This window comes from Lipotes vexillifer, unplaced genomic scaffold (assembly GCF_000442215.2).
Source record: "Lipotes vexillifer unplaced genomic scaffold, Lipotes_vexillifer_v1.1 scaffold809, whole genome shotgun sequence".
NCBI classification, from domain to species: domain Eukaryota; kingdom Metazoa; phylum Chordata; class Mammalia; order Artiodactyla; family Lipotidae; genus Lipotes; species Lipotes vexillifer.
This window is the reverse complement of record NW_006788521.1, coordinates 2,544,915-2,566,694: the sequence shown is the minus strand read 5'-3', so window position 1 is coordinate 2,566,694 and position 21,780 is coordinate 2,544,915. Positions and strand designations below refer to the sequence as shown.

The following is a 21,780-nucleotide window of genomic DNA, read 5'->3' as shown; positions in this document are numbered from 1 at the left end:
ATATATATATATATATATATATATATATATTGGCCATCAGACTGGAAGAATGCTAACTGATGGATAATACCAAGAGTCCATAAGGGTGTGTGGAATAGGCACTTACATACACTGCAGGTGGTAGTGTCCATCAGTATTGCATTTTTAGAGGGTGATATGATAATATCAAAATTTTAAATGCTTAAATCCTTTGATGCAGCAGCTCCTCTTGCAGGAATTGATCCTAGAAAATGTTTTCACATGTGCACAAAGATTTGTGTACCAAGAAGCTCACTATAGCATTGTTGGAGATAGAGAAAAGTTGGACAAAATTTTCAACATGGGAAGTATATATGTATGTTCATTGTACACATTATGCTGCATTCATACAATGAAATAATAATATTCAGTGATTAAAATGAATGCAGTGTTCTGACACATGCTATAATATGGATGAACCTTGCAGACATGATGCTAAATTAAATAAGCCAGACAGAGAAGGACAAATATTGTATGATTCCACTTATATGAAATATCTAGAGTAGGCAAATTCATAGAGACAGGAAGTAGATTAGAGGTTACCAGGAGCTGGTGGGAGGGGAATGGGAAGTAATTGCTTAATGATTACAGATTTATATTTATGAAAAATTTTGGAAATAGATAGTGGTGATGGTTGTACAACACTGTGAATGTAATTAATGCCACTGAATTATATGCTTAAAAATGGTTAAAATGGAAAAAAAAAAAATGGTTAAAATGGTAACTTTTATGTGACGTGTATTTTGCCACACACACACACACACACACACACAAAGAATGCAGTGGACCTATATGTCCTGTCGTGGAAAGCTCTTCAAGACACCGTGTGAAAAAGGGCAAGTTGCAGAATAATATATATAGGATGATCCCATTTATGTAAAAGATAACAAAATTAAAAGTGCACATGTATATATGTATCTGCAAGTTTGCGAGTGCATTTAAAATGTCTGGGGACTTCCCTGGTGGCACAGTGGATAAGAATCCGCCTCTCAGTTCAGGGGACATGGGTTCGAGCCCTGGTCCGGGAAGATCCCACGTGCCGCGGAACAACTAAGTCCATGCACCACAACTACTGAGCCTGCACTCTAGAGCCCATGAGCCACAACTACTGAGCCCACATGCCACAACTACTGAAGCCCACGCGCCTAGAGACCGTGCTCCACAACAAGATAAGCCACCGCAATGAGAAGCCCGCGCACCGCAACGAAGAGCGGCCCCCGCTCACCGCAACTAGAGAAAGCCTGCACGGAGCAAGAAGACCCAACGCAGCCAAAATAAATAAATTGATCAAAAATTTAAAAAAATAAAATGTCTGTTAGTTTGGTCATGTTTGGGAAGAGGTGTGGGATTGGGGAGATGGTCAAGAGGGACTCTCTGTACTTTCCATAGCTGTACACTGTATTCTAATAAACTATTTAAATTTTAAAAACTGAGATGTGTTCATGTATTACTAGTACAATTAAAATATAAAATGATAACAACAAAAAAATCAGGCCGGCTTCTTTCCTCAGCCCAAATGTCTGTACAGCCCACACAGCAGAAAGATCCTTGGTACTCAGGCAGGCATGGGGGTGGGCAGGCTCCCCTTGTGTGCCATGTTCTCTCCTTAGTGGGGCAGGAATGTGTGGTTTGGCAGGATCTACGGGATGGGCTCCCTAAGTCTGTGTTTCCCGTGCAGTGTTCTAGGCAGTGGTGAGGCTCTGAGTTTAGAGCCTCATATTGATTAAATTGGCTTTGGGCTAGCTTGGGAATTAGTCCACACTTACAACATGGTTTCTATGAGTCAGTGAGCCTGGACAGAAATATATCTTTGTTGAATGACTAAACGAAGGAAAGAAAATGTGTTCTAAACGCTTGATATATCCACACATTTTGGAGGCAACATATGTACACGGAGGACCTTTCTACAGAAACTGAGAGCAAATATCTTCTCCCAACCAACTGGGCTCCAAGCAGTTTCTACAGATCCACTTTTTAAAGAAGAATATACAAAATAAGCTTAATGACACTACACTTTGTTATTATTCTCAGCGTAGAAAACTTAAGCATAGGTAAGATGAGGCTGATTATGCAATATGGTAAAAAAAAAAAGCCTGAGAGAGAGAATTCTGGAAATGAAACAAGGAAGTACACTGTCTGGGCCACATTGGTTCAAAGTGAGCTAATATATATCTATATATATATATAATGTATTTATATCCTCTTTTGTCGTTGTTCACAAAAGTATCAAAAGCTCACTGTGGAAAATTTGGAAGATTTGAAAGAAAACTATAACCAGTCTGCTATATTGTCAACCCATCCCAGTTTGAGTAAAAAGTTAGGGCAGCAGGCAAGTGATTTTCGCTACACCTGGCATGTATGAGCGCGCTGAAGAGCCGTGATGGGGAAGCAAAGAGCCTATTAACAAGGATGTCAGAGAAAAATCATTTAATGGGTATTGGCTGGGGATTCATGATCAAGTCCTTCTTGATTGCTCTCTGGAAAGGCGTGGATGGGTAGGCCTGGCTGTTGGCCTCTGAACAGTAGACATTGGACAATTATGAACTTGACTGGTTTTAATTTGTTTACCAAAAGCTGTTTTATGGATTAATTTTCAGGCAAATGGCCTTTTCCCTAGTACTGCCTCTGAGTAAGCAAGGACGGAGAGGCATGGTTGCCCCAGACCTCTGTGCCACAACTACGCCTGCCACAGTTCAGCGGAACGCACCAGGCTCCCTACAAACGTCTGCGCCTATTGAGCCAGGCGACTCTAGGAACGTGTCCCAAAGAAAATAAATCAAGGTGCCAAATATCACTGCAGCGTTGTTTTACCTGAGTGAAAGCCTGGATGTGATCTAAATGTTCAACATTAGGAAAATGGCTTCATGAATCACGGTCGATCCCTATAATGGAATATACAGCTTCTAATACTGACACTGACAAAGAACTTTTAATGACATAGGGAAGGGTTAGGGTCTTAAACGAACAACCACAAAACCTCCCATATGTAAGATCACATATAGTTTTGGTCAAAAAGGGAGAAGGAGCTGACACGGAAATCCCCCTTCCTACTTCAAACACATGGAAATGCTGATAAGATGAGCAAATTTTAAAATTACGCGATCAAGCTGAAAAACCCCCCAAAAAACCCAAAAAACCAACCCACAATCAAACAAACAACAACAACAAAAGGGAAATCCTCAAGTGCCAAAAACAAAGAGGGAACTTGGCGTCAGAACCATGGGCAGGAGCTGAGTGAGGGACCCCGGTGGGGTGGAGGTGGAGGGGTGTATAAGAGCCACACCATGCTGGGGCCGGGTCATCTAGGAGGGCGCCCTGGGCACCTGGCGTCCTGGGAGTGGGAAGGGGGCCACCTGACCCGCATCAAACCAGATTCACAGAGAGCCGCTCTATCCATGAACTAGGCACCAGTAAAAGCCCACCCACGGGCCTGGGGGAAGGGCAAGGAATCTTGTCATCCATCCAGGGTCATGCACTACTTTTGCAACTTCCTATAAATCTGTAATTACTTCAAAATAAAGTTTAAAAGTTGGGGAAAAGCTTCAAAAAAGAAAACCATTCCTTAGATTAAGCTGAAACCTGCCCCCTTAGACTTTCCACACAGATCCTAACTTTCCTCGGGGACCCCTAAACCATATCTGCTTAGAGATTTACAGACAGTGAGACTGTGCCCCGACTGTTCTTCTGGCTGAACAGCCCCAAGCACCTCCTCCACCCATTCAGGTGTGCCAACTTTCAGTTCCCAAATCCTTTTGAACTGATGTAGCTGCCTATACCCAGACTCCTGCTCTTGCAGACATGACATGATTAATAATTAACCCAGGGCCACAGGTGTAAACCACAACTGTCCCCAGTAAACTGGGGCATCCCGTCGCCCGAAAGATAATGCATGTTGGGCAAACAGGGGGCCAACTCTGTGGCCTGGTCTGGGTGCCAGCTACTCCTGTGGTCGTCAGAGCCAATCTCCCTGCCTGACTTGGGGTGGCCAGTCTGGGGTTCACAGGGCCCTCAGTGAGACAGGCCCTGGGAGGGCAACCCACTCCAGCCCTCACTTTGAGGCAGTGGCAGCTGAGGGGGAGAAGGGAAGGGATTGGCCAAGTTCACCTAAAACGCTCCTAAAGAGCAACACCATTCTCACAGTCAAAACAGCAGCTGGGATAATGTCAGCCCAACTTCCCACTTAAAACCCACAGAAGAATCCACTTAAATAAACAGTGCTATGCAAGGAGAAGCCTGAAGAAAGCACATACTTATGGGATACATTTATACCTATTTACTTTCTTTCAACAGTGGAACCTAAAGAGGGATCTGTTTGTGTTCCTTACCTTGTGTTTTGCTTTGCTTAAGGCAGTTTGGGGTGCGGCGTTTGGAGGACTAGTCTGTCCAAGAGAACGGCTTTGGCTATGGCAGGAGAAAAGGCCGTTCCTGCATTTTGTCAGGATTTGTCCCATTTATGGGACAAGGCTAGGGCTCTGGGCAGAGGCAGATTCACCACAAAGCTAATGAAACAGGAGCCCCAGGTCCCTCCCTGGCATGGCCCCTTCATGATCTTGCAACTAATTTTGTGTTCTTTTTCTCCAAAAGGGCCCCCTAAATTACAGAAACCCCAGGTCTCACCAAACCTGACCTGCCCCTTTGAGGCTGTTTTTCATTTTCCCTTGGCTCCATATTGGGGAGAACTGTGTGTCCAAGGGCACAGGTGGACATCTCATCTGGAATAAGGAAGAATCCCCCACTTGCCTGGAGCTTCTCAGCAGCATCTTGTCTGGGTTATGTTGCCAACTTGCTGCTGCTTCTTGGTTGTCAAATTCTTGAAACATTCTTGGGTGAGTTTCTGTATGTGAAAGTATTAGGAGAGAAGTCTTAATGTTGTCACTTTTGAGATAATAAGTCACCCCAGGGGTCATGTCCTCTCACTCCTGTATTTTTTTTCAGCTGAGCTGAGACTCAAAAGGTGAGCTGGGGCTTCCCTGGTGGTGCAGTGGTTGAGAGTCCGCCTGCCGATGCAGGGGACGCGGGTTCGTGTCCCTGTCCGGGAAGATCCCACATGCCGCAGAGTGGCTTGGCCCGTGGGCCACGGCCACTGAGCTTGCGCGTCCGGAGCCTGTGCTCCGCAATGGGAGAGGCCACAACAGTGAGAGGCCCGCATACTGCAAAGAAAAAAAAAAAAAAAAAAAAAAAAAAAAAAAAAAAAGGTGAGCTGACTTGCCCAAAGTCATGAGGCAAGTTGGAAGATGAGCTGGAAGTAGGGCCACTCTGATCCTCAGAGGCCCACATGAGGTATTCTCCAAACCTCGAGGTGCCCCCTTTTTTTCTAGGACAGTCCTGCTTGTGACCTGCTTTTCCAGGCCCTCAAATAGGACTTTAGGGAAGCAGCTTGGGGTCAGAGGAAGAGCCTTCACTTCTAGAGTGAATACTGAGTACCTATAATGTGCTGGGGCCTGTTCTTGGAGCTGCCCTCATGGAACTTGCATCCAGGCTTGGTCTGTGGTCCTCAGGCCTGGACTGGGGTTCAGAGGACCTGCATGTGTAAGAGGTCCCCTCTCCCACCTAAGATGGCTCCGTTCCTTATCTCTGCTTTTTGCAACTGCCATTTCTCCAAAGGCCTTATCTCCATCTTACCTTCTTATGGCTCACCTTACACTCAGCTGCTGGACCAACTGGGAGCTTCCTGAGGGCAGGTCTGCTCCATTCTTGGTTCCTGCTCCCCCATAGGGACCAGGGGGTGACCCAGAAGTGTTTGCTGAATTGAACAGAATTACCAGGGGCTGCCAAATTCAAGTGGAGAGCTGGAGCAAGTTATGAGCCTAAGCCCCAGAGTCAGATGGGACCTCCTACGTCTGAGTCCCAGCTCTCCTTCCACATGACCTGGGCAAGTGATCTCACCTTTCTGAACCTCGGTTTCCTCAGCTACAAAAAAAGGGACACCCCTACAGAGTTGCTGTAAAGAATAAGAAGTACACAGAGTGCTTGGTATAGTGCTTGGCACACAGTAAGTGCTCAATAGACATAGCTTGTATTGTTATTTTAATATCCAACAAGCATTTGCTATGGTGTGCACAGTTTTATTCTAGCTGGGGGGCTGGGAGTGAGTGGTGGGGCTGGGAACACAATAGAAACCCAAGTATAAGCCATAGCCTCAACTTCCAGGAGCACATCCATACCCCACTGTGATTTCTAAGCCTTCAAGTCCAGCTCCTGGCTATCAGCCAAGGATAATCCAGCTTCCTGGTGCTTGAAACCTCCAGTCACAGGGTGCTTCTCCCGTCTAGTACCTGGTGAAACCCCACTTATTCTTCACGGCCAGTTCCAATGGCTCCTCCTCCAGGAAGTCTTGCTGGGCTTCCTGTCCCTGGTTCACATTGTCCTCTCTTTGGCTCCCACTGACCACTGCCTCAGACTCCCCAATTACAATACTTATCATACTGTGTTGTCACTGTTTGTTCTTCCCCCACTAGGCAAGGAACTCCTCCAGGTCAGGGAAGAATTGGTCTATTCCTTGAATCACGGTACCAGGTATGAGTTGAATGGATGTCGAATGAATGAATGAATGGGCAGATGGATGATGCATGAACAGACAGGTGGTGGGTGTGTGGATGCAAAAGGGGTAGGTGGGTGGACCTGCCTATTAGAAGCTATATCTCTGAAAGCAGCCTTGTTAACTCTGAAAACAGCATTTTGAGGAACTAAATTATTATTATAACCATTTTATAGATAAGAAGATCTTGGAGGCAGAGGCAAGCCTTGAATCCTGGACTCTACCTGCTAGATTGGCCCCCACGTGGCCCATTCTCACAGTGGAGCTCCAAGGTTGTCACCATGATGGTGTTAAGTCATGCTGTGCAGGGGACAGGTCATTATGGGGCTGGATTAACCACAGACGACTTCCTGAAGGTGGAAGTGGTAGAATCAACATCTGTCTGTGACAGGAGGGCCTGCCTAGCCCAGAGAGGTTGGAGGGGTCTGACTAGAGTCACTGGACAAGTTGGCCACAAGGTTGGAACAAGAGTCCAGAGTCCCCTTCCACGATTAGGAATAAGCATGGGTGAGAGCTCCAAGGTGAGAATGGGCCCGTGGGAGGCAGTCCTGGGTTCAAGGCCCGCCTCGGCCTCCAGAACCCTCCTCTTCTTGGCCACGAACCGTCTGGCCTAGCTCTCACCAGGCTGTTAGGAGCGTTGTCAGCTCCCAGGGCGATCAGGCGGTCCGCAGCCCCTCTCTGAATTCCAGGAAGGAAAACCAGAGGGTGTTTGTGTGGCTTTCCGGCAACACAGATGTTTTCGAAGCGGGAGGGTTTTTTTCATCTTTGTTAAAAGGCAGAATTTCTTCAGGCCCAAAGGCAGTGTGGTGGACCCGCCTTGGTGGGTGAGGTCCGGGATATCCGGTGCCGGCCGGGGCGCCCAAGTTCTCACTCCCAAACCCACCTCTTCTTACGCTTAAATGATGGCCTTGCCTTTCCTTGGGCATGTTTCTTTTTCTGAACAACAGGTCGGCCTCCTAGATGGTCCCTGGGCCGCCTTGGGGGGGGCGGGGTGTCCTGGTCCCATCCGGGAACTGTCAGTGGGACCCAGTACGCCCCTCCCCGCCCGCTGCTCCCGGGATCACGCCCCCGCGTCCGCACCTGCACGCGCGCCGCCTCCTCCAGCGCCAGACCAACCGGGTGGCCGCGGTGCGAGCCCAGCACCGGGCAAAGCGCGCACACGCAGCGGCGGCAGCGGCGACAGAAGAGCTCAGCCACGCGGTCGCCGTGCTCCGGGCAGCGCCAGCCGCGCGCGTCTTCGGGCTCCGCTGGGCCCAGCCCCCCAGGAGTCCCACTTGGCGCCGCCGCGCCCGCCGTTCACCCCCAAGTTTTGGGGCCGCCGCGCAGAGAGGGGCCGGCGGGGAAATCGAAACCTGGGCGGTGGGGCGGGGCGCTGCGGGCCGTCCCAGTTCCGGCAGGGAAAGACAGATATATGGCGGGCGCCGCCTGCAGGGCAGGGCACAGCCTTAGCATCATCACCCTGCGGACAGCACTGTGCTCTCCCGCCTGTCCGCCGGGGCAGTGAATACTCAGGCCTGGTCTCCCGGCTCTGTGTCTAGCCCAGAGGCGGCCACAGCACAAATGGGGGCTCACTTCAAATGGGCTAACTAACTGCAAGGAAGTGGGCTTCCCCGCTGAGTGACGCTCGTCCAGTCATGATCAGAAAACTGCAGCCCTGTGGATGGGACCAAAGTTGGCTGTGGCCCTCCAGGATGCTATGCGTTACCTAGACTTTTCATTTTCCCTTAATTCTCTCTTGCCCTATCCCCAAGAGAAATAACGATTCCCGCAATTGTGAGAAACATTCTGGAAACTCCACCTGCCCCCACGCTAAAGTCTCAGCATGCACGGAATGTAAGTTGGTACAGGCATTAATGGAAAACAGTATGGAGGTTCCTCAAAAAATTAAAAATAGAACTACCATATGATCCAGCAATCTTACTTCTGGGTGTGTATCCAAAGAATATGAAGTCAGTATATCAGAGCTACCTGCGCTCCCATGTTCATTGCAGCATTATTTACAATAGCCAAAATATGGAAACAACCCAAGTGTCCATCAGTGGATGAATGGATAAAGAAGATGTGGTATATGCACGTATATATAGTGAAATGTTATTCAGACCTAAAAGAGGAAATCCTGCCATTTTCTAAATGAATGAGCCAGGAAGACATCATGCTAAGTGAAATAAGCCAGACGGAGAAGGACAAATACTGTGTGATACCTAAATATGAGGAATCTAAAAAAAAGTCAAACTGATAGAGTAGAAAGGTGGTTGCCAGGGGCTCACAGAAAAGGGTAGGGTGGGGGAAAAGGGTACAAACTTTTAAGTTACAGAACCCATAAGTTCTGGGGATCTAACGTACAGCGTGGTGACTATAGTTAAAAATACTGTATTGTACACCTGAGATTTGTTGAGACTGGATCTCAAATGTTCTCAACCATACACAAAAAATGGTAACGACCTGAGGGAATGGATGTGTTAATCAACTTGACTGTGGTGATCATTTCACAATGTATCCATATCGTAATCATTACCACATACACCTCAAGAAATCACAAACAACATAAATATATACAATTTTTGTCAATCATACCTCAATAAAACTAGGGAAAAAAAGTCTCAGCTCCCACCTACAAAGCCGTTGGCTCTTTTTTTTTTTTTTTGGCCCACCGCTCGCATGTGGAACTTCCCCTAGCAGGGATTGAACCCACGCTCCCTGCAGTAGAAGCATGGAGCTTTAACCCCTGGACAACCAGGGAAGTCTGCCCTCGGCCCTTAATACTCATGATCTCTGCCCTGTCTATGCTCCACCCTTTGCTTGTTTCCAGACTATGGAACAGCTGGTTTTCTCTGCTTGCAACACTCTTTTCCCCAGATGCTCTTTGCCTTGTTTACTCCTATTCATCCTTCGGTTTCTGCCTAAGTATCATTTCCTCCAAGAAGCCTTCCTTGCTTCTCCTCCAAGAGCAGCCTGAATGTCCCCTTCCTTCCAACCACGACTAAAAACTCTTTGAAGGGTAGGAACTAAGTCTTTCTTGCCTGTTTCCCAGCTTGGATTCTGGCCCAAACAAGTGGGTATTTCCAAAAGTTCACTTTATGCCACCTTTGCTTTCACAAAAGACCTACATTAGTACTTGCTTTCACTAACGGAAAGAGGATTTTTGCTTTTATGAAAAAAGACAAAAAGTGAAAATATGTTCAGCGTTTGTTTTACAGCAAGCTATTATAGCGGCATTGGTGCACCCCTAGCACCCCAAGCAGTGGGAGTAGCACCACCAAGCTCCTTCCCCAGGAACTACACTCAGCATCTCAACATTAAGCAGTCTTAGCTTTGAACTGTGCCTGTGAGCATTTGTGCTTTATCTGGACTTATTTTGTGTGTCCGTCAGCAAGTTGTGTTAAGGTAACTGTTTCTTCACTTTAGCCATTTTGGCTTTCAAAAGGTTTCATAAGAACCCTCTACTTTCAGATATGAGGGAAACCTGTCATTGGTATTTGTGAAACAAATCAAGGAAAGCTCCATGCATTAAAATGTCTAGGAAGATGTTGTTTATTATTTTGTTACATTCTTTCCATTGCACTATTCCACATCTATTTATTTTCACTTTTTTTTTTTTTTTTACAAAGGTACAAGGAATTTCAGAAACAATATTAAAACAATCAAACTGTTTCAGGCACGGTTTCATATTAAAAGCATAGATTGATTTCTGACTTCCTGCTTCCCTCTATGATACAATCTCAATGACTGTAGAGCTAAGGTGGATACACCCCAAAGCTCATCTCCCAGTGCTGTCTTCATTCTCAGAAAGTTCCTGAGTCAACAGTCAGGGGGGTTCCTAGGGTATGGAGTAAGGAGATGAGCACACATTCCGCTTGCCCTGAGCTTGAGGGCCCTGCAAATGCTGGGCGAGTTCCACTTCATCAGTCAAGAACAAAAATGTAATTTTAAAAAATGTCTTAAAAAAATATCTGATAAAAATTACCTATCCCTCTCCCTTGCTGTGAAATAATTTAAATAATTTATTGTAGATGTAAAAAAAAAAAAAACAAGAAGGAAAAAGAAGTTTGTTCATGGATGCCTTCGTATTGTTTTTAAGCACGAGGTCTGGGTCCCTCAGGGGTGGGGAGAGCTTGAGAAGGAAGGGATGTCTCTGTGTGGAGGAGGCATGTGGGAAGCTCTCCAGACCGGCCCCACCTCCATGCTTTGCAGCCAGTGCCTTTTGGGCTTGATGATTCTTCATTCTCTGAGGTTAGGTCTTCTCTTCTGAACTTGGGGATAATAACACCTAGCTGACCCATATTAGAGTAGAATGTGTCAGTGATTGAGGGTGGGAGTGCTTTGTAAACTGTGACATGCTGGCCGCAAATGAGGTGGGAAAGGTAACCCCATCCAGTGGAGTTCTGCTCCCCTGACAATGCCTGGGATTTGGCCTTTGGCAAGCTTGGCAGGCCCCAGTGACTGAGTAAACCTGACAAGGAACATGGGCACCTGGTGTGTGTGGGGGCAAACAAGGGGACGCAGCCATGGCTCGGGGAGGGGGCAGTCGGGAGCACAGAGCCCTCACTGTGCTGCAGTCAGGGTCCCAGAGACACCCAGGACAATGCTTCTTGACTTTTTTTAGGAGCTTCTAGCATGGACTTAAAAGACAGGCTTGAAGTCCCAGATCCTGAAGAACCAGATCCTGAGGACGCACTGTCCTCATCTTTACTGCAAATAGGTACAGAGGGACTAGCCCAGAGGGTCTCTGTCCTCTCTGTATTGCAGAATTACCTGGGAACTTATAAAAACATACACAAGGTCAGGCCCTACTCTGGAGATTCGGCTCCAGCTGGTCTGAGGTTGGGCCTGAGTATCTGTATTTCCTGAAGGCTCCCAAGGGGATTCTAAGGTACAGCCTGGGTTGAAACCTACCAGGCTAGGTGGCCTCCTGCAGTTCCCATCTTAGCTCCAGGATCGCCCTGTGCAATGGACAAACTCATCGTCTGCATAGCCTTGGTAAAGAGGGGCACATTTAACTTCCAACATTCCCCGTCTCTAGCTGGGTTGTTGTACTGACCACTGAGAAGGAGAGAACCTTAGAGAAAGGGCTCAGAATACAGATTCACAAAGGAGGGACACAGAAGAACTCTCAGGCTGGAAGGGAAGTCAGGGCCATCTGGTCCCGCTTCCTTGCCTAGTACAGTCATTCTTCTCTAGAAACCCTCATAGCTGGGCGGCCATGGGGCTCTGCCAGCACACTTCCAGGCTGGGGTTCCCTACCTCCTGGGGGCCCCTCTTCTACTACTTTGGGCTGAAATCTGCCTACATCATCTTGGAGGAGGCAGGCTCTGCGACCTCAGGGCTTTGGTGGTGGCAGTCGGTAGCCATGGGCACCACTCTGCTGTCTGCATCCCCACACAAGGGATAGTGTCTACCCATATTCAGCTGATTCTGGTTGAAGAGAGAGAGGATGGCCTCCTGTCTGTGTTCTACAATTAGGCTGAACCCTGACTTACTTCCCTGAAGTTAAACTTCCTCTGCCTCTTTGTCAATGTCTTTGGAGTTCCTGCAGCAAACCCAGATCATCACCCTACAAGTAGTTTTCCTTAGGTCAAGGCCAAGGTTTCTTCTCAGGTGGCAGATCCTATTAGAGGGCAGCGCATTCCAGGGTCCTCCTTGTTCAGATGGAGAAAGTGAGACCAGAGAGGTAATGATTTGCAAGAGGTCACTGAGCAAGCCAGGGGCACAGCTGAGGCCAGAACCAACGGATTCCTGCCTTGTGGGCTGAGAACTGCACATCTGCTGCATCATAAACCACAGAAAGGCAGACCCAGGAGACCAGGAGCTCAGCCCAGCCCGGCCATGAACTCTCTGGGGACCTTGATTACTTGCCTCTCTCTGGGCCTCAGTTTCTCCACCTGTAAAATAAGGAAGTTGGGCCACGTCACTGGTTTTCAAACTTCTAATATTTTTTAGTAGCAGAATTATGTATTCCATAGAAGCTAATATATAAAACAGAAAGAAGGGGAGCTGACTGGTAGGAATGGAGGCGGGGCGGGGGGCACAGCCCTCCTGACTTAGCCTTCCCCCCTTGCTTTGGACCACAGTTTGAAAACCACAGGAAGGTTCACCTCCTAGGACCTTCCAGCTCTAACTTTCTACAATGTTCTTCCCCTTGAGAAGTTACCGTGGACCCTTCAAAACAATTAAACAGAAGGCAAGGTATCATCTAAAAAGAGTCAATTCAGACACTGTTGTTTCAAGAAGGCAAATAGAAAATCGGCACCAGGTCCCACTGGAATCTTTCAGCGACCAAGAGTTTCATCTCTGGTAAAAAATACAGAAATACTGGCTGTTCTCGGGGGACCTGTGGTTTGGTTCCGGACCTCCCCGTGAGCCGAGTGGTGTCCCTGAGGGCGAGGAGGGCAGAGGACCCTGCTCAGAGCCTCTCTGAGCCCATCCGCAAGTTTTTGATCTCCAGTTCCAATTGTTTGGCCTGGACCTCACGCTGGGTCACCAGCTCCCGGAGCCTTCGGATCTCATCTTGTTGCCGATAGAACATCTGCAGCAGCTGGGAAAGCACAGAGCAGAGGGGAAGGTCACCTGGGTGTCCTGGGATGCAAGGGGTCAGGACACCAGCAGAAAGCGTTAAACATTGCCCCTTTTTGACTCAGAAAGGTGGGTGATTACATTTACGTGGCTGAGGCCTGAGGGGACAGCCATGGCATAGATCTTTTACAAAAACCTAATTTTCTTCACCCAATAAATGAAAATCAAAAAGTCTTGACGTTTCAGACATTTTTTGCCTCCTTAGATTCCCCCATGGGTGGAGCAAAGGATGCTTGGCCCTGAAGTCTTAGAGATTGGAGTTTTCACCACCGCTAAACTCTGTGACCTCAGGCAGGTTACTTACCCTCTCTGAACTTCAATTTCCTCCTCTGGAAACTGGGGATCAGAAAACTAACCTCAGCATTATTATAATTGTTGCCGCTGTATAGAATGGTACTAGATGTTGGGTGTTCCCCCTAAGGATTTCGTTATTCCACTGGGTGCTAACAACACCCCTACGAGGGTGGTAGTATTAGTACCCCCACTTCACCACTGTGGAAACTGAAGCTGAGAGATTCAGCCATGCTGCGGAACAACTAAGCCCATGAGCCACAACTACTGGGCCTGCACTCTAGAGCCCGCGAGCCAGAACTACTGAGCCCGTGCACCACAACTACTGAAGCCCCCGCGCCTAGAGCCCGTGCTCCGCAAGAGAAGCCACAGCAATGAGAAGCCCACGCACCGCAACTCGCCCCCGCTTGCCACAACTAGAGAAAGCCCGCGCGCAGCAACGAAGACCCAACGCAGCCAAAAGTAAATAAATAAATAAACCAGTTTATTTTAAAAAAGAGAGATTCAGCCCCCAGGTCCAAGGTCCTAGAAGTAGCGATAAGCAGAGCCAGGATCAGAATCCCTCTGTGAGACCCCAAGCCCTGTGTTCTTAGCCGCTACAGGCTCCCAGGGCTGTCGAGAAAATACAGTCAGATGATATATTGAAGTGCCTACCTACCCAGGGCCTGGCACACAGTAGGCACTTAACAAATGTTGACTCTGAGCGCACAGAAAATCCTAGAGCATCAGAAGTGGAAGGGACTTTACTACCTACCAAGTCAAACCCTCGGCATTTTACAGATGGTTCCCTACCACCTGTAAGTAAACCCACCATCTTGACACGCAGATGGTGCTCACGACGTGTTTGGGAGTGAATCAGCAAAGTGAGTTAAGGGGCTAGGCCAGGCCACACAGCTGGTTATTTTCCTCGCCCCTCGCTTTCTGCCGCCCCCCAGCTGCTCACAGCTGCTCCCCTCCCTTGGCAGGCCTACCCCACCCTCGTGCGCACCTCGTTCTCTGTCTTTGGTGGGGGGCATTCGAAGATGTCAAAGCCATTTGTGAACCAAGTTTTCTTCTCTTCCAGTCTGTGTTCTGCCACCCACCGTGGCGCTCTCTCCTCCAGCAGGGAGAGGGGCCTCCGTCCGTCTTCTGCAGCCAGCTTTTCTGTCTGGTTGAAGAGACGAGGCGAGGTGTGGGCCCTGGGCTTGGAGAGGGGTCTCTCTGGGGGCAGAGGCTGGGGGCTCAGCAGCTCGGAGCCAGGCCTAAGGGACATCAGGACTGGCCCTGGGAGGGAAGCAAAGGGCTGAGTGAGGACTGAGTGCCCCTGAGCAGGTGGGCATGGGGGGCACTGACACACGCAGACACACACAGAGCCACACGGAGACACACAGATACACCTGACACATGTGGGTGATATGGCTACCTGCAGACAGGCACAAACCCACAGACCAGGGCAAACAGAGTGCAAATACACACTCATGTGATTATCTGAGCGAGGCTTGGTTTGTAGGGACTGCCCCAGAATACCGCGGGCCCCTCGCGCCTGCGCTGCGCTCTGCCGTCTACCAGTTCATGATTTCTCCCAACACCCCAAGAAGCAGGGGAGGCAGGCAACACGGCTACAATGAGGAAACCGAGCCCAGAGAGGGGCGAGACTGTCTAAGGGTTACACATAAAAGGGAGGGGCTGGCAGGCAGCTCCGGGGGCCGCAGCAGGGGTGGGAGCACACACTGCCTACCCCTGCGCAGGCCCTTATGTTGACAGGCCAGGGAGGGAGAATCAGGGCAGGCAGAGTGGGCAGAAGGGCCCGGGCGGGGGCTGCTGCCTAGAGGGTTTCTGGGGTCAAAGAGTAATTGCAGAGGTGGCGGGAGGATGGGCAGGGGGCATCCAGCTGAGACTCTCCAGTCACTCTGCACAGCCCAGAATTTAAAGACGTTTTCCTTGGAGCAAAATCCCTTGATTCGGAGGGAGTTTCCTGAGCCACTTGGGACAAGCCCCTCCCTTCCTGGACCCATATGCGACCATCCTAACCACTGGGAACCGACTGTCAAGGAAGGACCAGTCCTCTGGGGTTACAGGAGGACACAAATACCAGCCAAACCCTTCTCAGCTACTTGGGGCCACTGGACGCTCCGTTGTCCCCCACATTCAGCCAAGGCCTTTTCTCTGCCTTCCTCACCTTTATTCATCCCACTGAGCCACTCCTGGGCCGTCAGAGAGGGCTGGGCACCTGCCGTGGGCGGGTAGATGTCCTCTTGGTAGGATTCCGACTGCAGAAGTCAGGACAGTGAGAGCGGGGATGGTGGGGGAGGGCCCTTAGAGATCCAGGGGTGCAGACTCCCCCCAACCCCTGTGAGTTGAGGAAACTGAAGCCCAGAGAGCAAAGGGATGTGCCCGTCACAGAGCAACTCAAGAGCAGAGGTGGGAGGGACAGCGCGCTGACCACGAGAAAGGCTTCCCCTTGAGGAGGGGCCATCAGCCTCCCTGTTGCTCCCCCAGGGGCATGGGCTCCAGGCTCCAGGTCCCGGGGCCCTTCTTCTCCAGGAGGGGTTCCCTACCTCCCTCGGAGACGGCTCATACCGCCCTTACCCGCCGGGGTACAATCATGGATATGGGCTCAATGAGGCTTTTGGTTGTAATCAGCTTGTAGAAGCGGAAGATCTCACAGGAGGACACGTCGAGACCTCTCTTTGGCATAACACCTGTGGGGAGATGACCAAGGAGGGCCAAGAGATTCCTCAGGGTGGGCTGGGGCCCCAGGGACCCTGGGTGAGTGGCAAAGCCAGGCTGGACACCTGGAAGTGAACAGAGACCAGCCTCTTTCCACTATCCTTCCCTTAACAAACAGTCTTACACTGGACCAGGTCCCGAGCTGGGGAAATGGGGTTGAAATCCTCAGACTTTGTCCCCTACCTTCAAGGATTTTAGCTAAACTTTTATAGGAAGTGTGCTCTGCTCAAGGCCCTCCATCACCCTCCCCATAGCTCCCAACCCAGATGCTCTTAATAGAGCAATGCCAGCTTTCCTTTGATTAGTGTTAGCATGCTATCTTTCTCCATCTTCACTTTTTTTTTTGGTCGCGCAGCGTGGCCTGCGGGATCTTAGTTTCCCGACCAGGGATTGAACCCGTGCCCCCTGCAGTGGAAGCACGGAGTCTTAACCACTGGACTGACAGGGAAGTACCTCCATCTTTACTTTTAATCTAGCTGTGTCTTTATATATAAGTGGGTTTCCTATAGAGGGCATATAGTTGCGTCCTGTTTTGTTTTGTTTTGTCTTGAATCCCTAAACACACTTAAAAAGTAGGGCCTCTCTTAGGTCAATGTCCCCCATCTCCTTGCTACTGCTGTAACTGCTTAACTTTCAGCTAGAACACCTTCATCCTCTCCCCACGCTGTGCTCTGCTTCCCTTTTGGCTCCTCAAGTCTTGCCTCCTCCAGTAAGCCCTCCCGGACTTCTTCCTGTGTGCTCCCAGAGAACCTCCCGCATACCTCAACTAGAGCTCCCATGACTCAGAGCATTGACCCACTGTCTCCCTCCCCAATGAGGGGCCGTCTAGGGCAAGGCCTGACTCAACCCTGTCTCCCCAGGCCCCAAGTGGCCTCAGTGTCCCACACTCACCGATCCCCTTCTGTGGGTTATAGGAGCGGTACTCGGTCAGGTAGTTCAGGTGAGGTTTGTCGGTGCTGACCTCATAGTAGCGGATGTTCCCGTCTCCCTGTGGAGGGGAGGGCACCACTCAGAGCCGGGCCCCACCAGCCCCCCACCTGGTCCCCACTGCCACACAGCAGAAACCTGGAGAGGACTGTGAGTGAAGAGCTGGCAGAGCCACCTCTCACAAGGGCAGACCAGAAGACTGTCACCAAGGCAGCAGGGCACCAAGGCACCTCATTTTAACACTTAGTCCCCCCAACCATGACCCAAAGCCCACACAGATGCCTCCAAGGCAGAGGCTCTGGGAGCACAGGCCTGAACCCCACTCCCATCTGAGAGCCACACACAAAGGTCAGAAGTGGGGTTCCTGAGACCATCCAGTGGGTCTTACCCCTGGGGCATTTCTGGTTGTCACTGTCATAATGACTGGGTGGGGGGGTGGGTGCTGCTCCTGGCATTGGTGGGTAGGGGCCAGGGATGCCAAGTACAAGATAGTCTTACCCAATGAAGACCTGCTCTGCCTCAAATTTGAAGGTGCCCCTGCCAGGAAACACTGACTGGTCCCTCCTTATCTGGACCCAGAACTGGGGAGGGACTAGCTCAGGATGTCTGGCAAAGCCCCGGCCCCAGGTGTTCTTATGGAGCCAGGAAGGTGGGAGAGGGGCGGGGCTCACCACAGGGGGAGAGTATCTAGCCACTCCTGCCTGTCCCTGCCCCTGCCCCTGCCCCGTACCCCAAGGGCCCCAGGCTGTGGTCTGGCCGCCAGTGGCACCAGGCCGCCACCTCCCTCCCGTGTCAGACTGACCTTCCCCACCACGTAGAGCATGTTGGTGTCCGAGTCATAGAACGGAAACAGCACGCCTGAGGAGCCATCGAGGTCCTCCTCTGCGAGAGGCACAGAGAGGTCATCCTGCAAGGGAAGGGAGACCAGGAGGGCCTATGGGTCACTCATGGAGTGCCGCTTGGTGGTGCTAAGAATTCCTGTCACAGGGCTGTGTGTATGTGTGCGTGTGTGCGTGTGTGTGTGTGTGTGAGAGAGAGAGAGAAAGAGAGACCACCTCCTTTTCCCTTGCTAGCATTTTACCTTTAACGAATCATTTCTCATACACATGATGTCATTGCAGCCCTCCTCCTCCTGTTTTATATCTACTATAATGCAAGGAGATTCAGACAGAGAGGAAGCGATCTGTCGAACTCTGGCCAAGTGCTCCTTGAAATTAATACTACTTGGCCTGGTCTTCATCCCCATCCCCACCCCCACCCACCTTGAACAGGCAGCTCCTCTTGCCCACACACCTCCCTATTTCACTCTAAGGGCTTGCTCCAGCTGCTCCCTCCGCCTAGAAGGCCCTTTCCTTCTCCTGCCCTCCCCCCACCCCCAAGTCCTGATCCCAAACTCAGCCACCTCGCCTCCCCCACACCGAGGCTTCTCCTGGGTCCTGACCCCTCCCCTTCCTTGAACAACAAGATGCACAAGGTGTGGCGCTGGTGAGGGGCGCTGGTGGGGCTGCTCGGGAGACTCACCTGGTCCCACAGGGCCATCTGCCGGTTGTTCCATCGGGATGTGCCCGTGGACAGCAGCTTCTTCAAGTTCCCCAGAAATAGCACTTTGTTGGCGCGGTGCCCCTTATAGCTGGCTTCCTGGAGGGACATGTGTGGTCAGGGACACCCTGTCTTTGCTTATGCTGCTGCTCCACTTGGAATGCCTTCTTTTCTCATCCCAGCTCTGCTTGGAGAATCCTTCCAGAGGTACCACCTCCAGGAAGCCTTCCTGGGTCTCTCCCATCCACATAAAGTCTCTCCCACTATTTTTGTTGAGAGTTCTTTTTCTGAGCTAGGACAGAGGTAAACTTCGGCCCAGCTCCATGTTTTTGCTAAAAGATTATTACTGAGCATCCACTATATGCAAGACATGGGGCTGGGTGGCCACTGTCACCTGGGATATCTCATTTAACCCTCCCAGAGGAAGGACTAATGGCCCATTGTTGCAGATGGAAAATAGACGCTCAGAGAGCAGAAAGTGCTTGTCTAAGGTCACACAGTGGATAACAGTGGTGCCCTGAGGTTTCTTGACCCCATGTCATGCCTCCTGACAGAGGCGAGGCACAGTGATAAGCTTTGGAGTTAGACCAGGTTCCAGTGCCAGCTTTCAATGTGAGCAAGTCCCTTAGCCTCTCTTCAGCCTCAGTTTTCTCATCTGAAAAGTGGGTATGACATATTCTACACCCCCCCGAACAGATGGGGATAAACACGCATGAAGGCTTGGCCAGAACATTAACATTATTACTGCCCTGTTCTCAGACCTCCCCCACCCTGCCATGCCCACTCCACTCCTCGCTCCTCTGACCCCAAGCCAGACCCCAGCCCAGCACTGACCTGGAGGACGGCCCCTGCCCGGGGGTCGAGAACCCGAATCTTGCGGTCTTTACAGGCAGTGGCCAGCAGGCTGCCGTTGGTGTTGAAGGACATGGAGAGGATCACGTCTTGGTGACAGTTAATTGTCTTCACGGGGCTCATGATTACAGCCTCCTTTGTATCCAGGTTCCAGACCATCACCTGCATGGCAGAGAGCCGGCTCTGAGCACAGTGCATCCCCCCGAGCCCCGCCCTGGCCTCCACAGTCACGCGCCAGCCAGGCTGCAGTGAAACACGGTATCCCCGGGAGGGAAGCCACAGATGGCAGTTTGGCCAAGAGGCCTTGGGTGGGAGGATGGGTCTGCTGGCTGAAGCTGCCACGTGGCAGGAGGGGGAAGTGAGGAGTCAGGCTATCTGGCAGTGAAAAGAAAACACCATCTGCTTGGAGAAATGAAACATCCATGCTGGGAGGACCCCAGGGGACCAGATAGTCCAGGGGGTTTCAAACAGTCATTAGCAACAGTTTCTACCACACAGATAACAAGGGCTGCCATGTTTAGCTACACAGGCTGTGCACTGCACAGCTCCAGGGCAACCCATTCCCGTAGTCTATAATGCGAATAGCGCCCCCTGGAGTTGTGTACAGATAAACTGTACAACCATAAGCAGTAGCACACCCTACATAAATAGATAATAGAGCACTTCTGATCAGAAGGGGGTAAAGGACCTCTTAACCACTCCCATCCCACATCAACCCCATTTGTGTGCAGACTGAGAAACTGAGGCCCAGAGAAGACAAGGGACTTTCCCAGGTCATACTGCAAGTCAGGGATGGAGTGGGAATAGAATCTAGGTCTCCTCTACTGTGAATTTTCCCAATCCACAGGGCCCACAGCTTGCTAGCTTTGAAATCAATGGAGCAGGGGGAGGCATCTCTGGGCAGGGTCCAGCCCATCCCCTCCAGAAAGACTAATGGATTGAATAGTGTCTCCACCCACCCCCTGCCCCCACCAAACTCATACCTACCTGGAACCTCAGAATGGGACCTTATCTGGAAACAGGGTCTTTGCAGGTGTAATGCGTTACAGTGAGGTCATACTGGATTGGGGTGGGCCCTACATGCAATGACTGGTGTCCTTGTACGAAGAGGAGGGGATGTATAGATACACAGAGAACAGGGCAGAAGACAGAGGCGGACTGGAGTGATGCAGCTACAAACCAAGGAATGCTTGGAGCCACTAGAACCCAGAAGAGGCACAGAAGGACTTTTCCCTAGAGACTTCAGAGAAAGCATGGCTCTCTCTCCTAACACCTTGATTTTGGATTTCTGGCCTCCGGAAATATGTGAGAATACATTTCTGTTGTCTTAACCCACCAAGTTTGGTCATGTCAGGGTAGCCCTAGGAAACTAATGCACAGACCCACCTTGTAGTCATAGCCGGAGCTGAAGAGGATACTGGCGGCCGTGGGGTGCCACTCCACCAGGCCCACTCTGCGGGCGTGGCCCACCAGCTCCTTCTTGCAGGCTGTGAGGTTCTTTGTCAGCAGCTGCTTGGGGATGTCCCAGATTTTAATCTGTCAGGGAAGACACAGTCCAAGGGAAGGGTTGGCCGGGGTCACCTTGGCCGCCCACGACCCTGAGCCACAGAACTGGCAGTGCTCAGCAGACAGTCCGGGGGAATCTCTCTCTGTATCGACCTCTCACTCAATGGAGAGGCAGCTGGGGCCCCTCAGAGAGACAGGCGCTTTGCCAAGGTCCTCCAGCCCAAGCAGGGGCTGGAGATGAGCCTAGGCCTCTGGTGACCTTTGCCATTCTTAGCGACCTGGGGCAGTGGGTGAGTGGATGGGCCACAGGCCTGATTCCCAGGCTGAATGTCAGAGCAAACCTGCCTCTCAGCCTAGAATACCCCTCAAAGTACAGTGCTCTGCCCCCTCCTGGTCCCAAAGGCTCAGGGTAGACCTTCAAATGCCAGGAGAAAGGGTTTATGCTACCTCCTCAGGGAGCTAGGGAGCCAGCGCAGTCTCTGGAGCAGGACAGGGCAGGGATAACCCCCAACGACTTCCGTTACAGGGGCCCCCTTGGATGGCCCGGAAGAGGAAGACTAAAGGCCAGAAGGCAGGGTTGGATGGGGTCACAGGCCTGTATTCCACAGTGAGGGCCTGGGAGGAGGGGCTGGGGCTTCCTTCCGGAGCAGTGTTGTTGAGGAGGGAAGGGGCTTACATGGTAGAAAGTCATCTCCCCATCACAGAGGCATACAAACGGAGGAACAGAGGATGCTACAGAGGGTGACAGAGCCCAGGCTGGTGTTGACTTAATGTCCCTTATTGTCCTGCAGGGCTCTCAGGCCCCTATGTGGTTGTACGTCCTCTTTCCC

The 21,780-nt window shown here is 50.7% G+C and overlaps 2 protein-coding genes across 2 annotated transcripts in view; both read right to left on the bottom strand.

Annotated features, from left to right (window-relative positions):
* Positions 1-8,008, bottom strand: part of TRIM14 (tripartite motif containing 14) — a 21,495-nt gene extending 13,487 nt beyond the window's left edge. Inside the window, 4 exon segments of the mRNA XM_007461664.1 lie at positions 4,759-4,783; positions 4,785-4,852; positions 7,637-7,803; positions 7,909-8,008. Of these exon segments, the coding sequence (XP_007461726.1) occupies positions 4,759-4,783; positions 4,785-4,852; positions 7,637-7,803; positions 7,909-8,008 (360 nt within the window).
* A 4,588-nt stretch (positions 8,009-12,596) lies between these two features.
* The window catches only part of CORO2A (coronin 2A), a 57,839-nt gene continuing 48,655 nt past the window's right edge, over positions 12,597-21,780 (bottom strand). The window contains exons 4-12 of the mRNA XM_007461657.1: positions 20,831-20,980; positions 19,427-19,606; positions 18,575-18,691; positions 17,856-17,960; positions 17,018-17,114; positions 15,986-16,098; positions 15,576-15,666; positions 14,406-14,680; positions 12,597-13,088 (exon numbers count right to left, since the gene is read on the bottom strand). Of these exons, the coding sequence (XP_007461719.1) occupies positions 12,957-13,088; positions 14,406-14,680; positions 15,576-15,666; positions 15,986-16,098; positions 17,018-17,114; positions 17,856-17,960; positions 18,575-18,691; positions 19,427-19,606; positions 20,831-20,980 (1,260 nt within the window). The 3' untranslated portion in view covers positions 12,597-12,956. The remainder of the gene's footprint in view (positions 13,089-14,405; positions 14,681-15,575; positions 15,667-15,985; positions 16,099-17,017; positions 17,115-17,855; positions 17,961-18,574; positions 18,692-19,426; positions 19,607-20,830; positions 20,981-21,780) is intronic.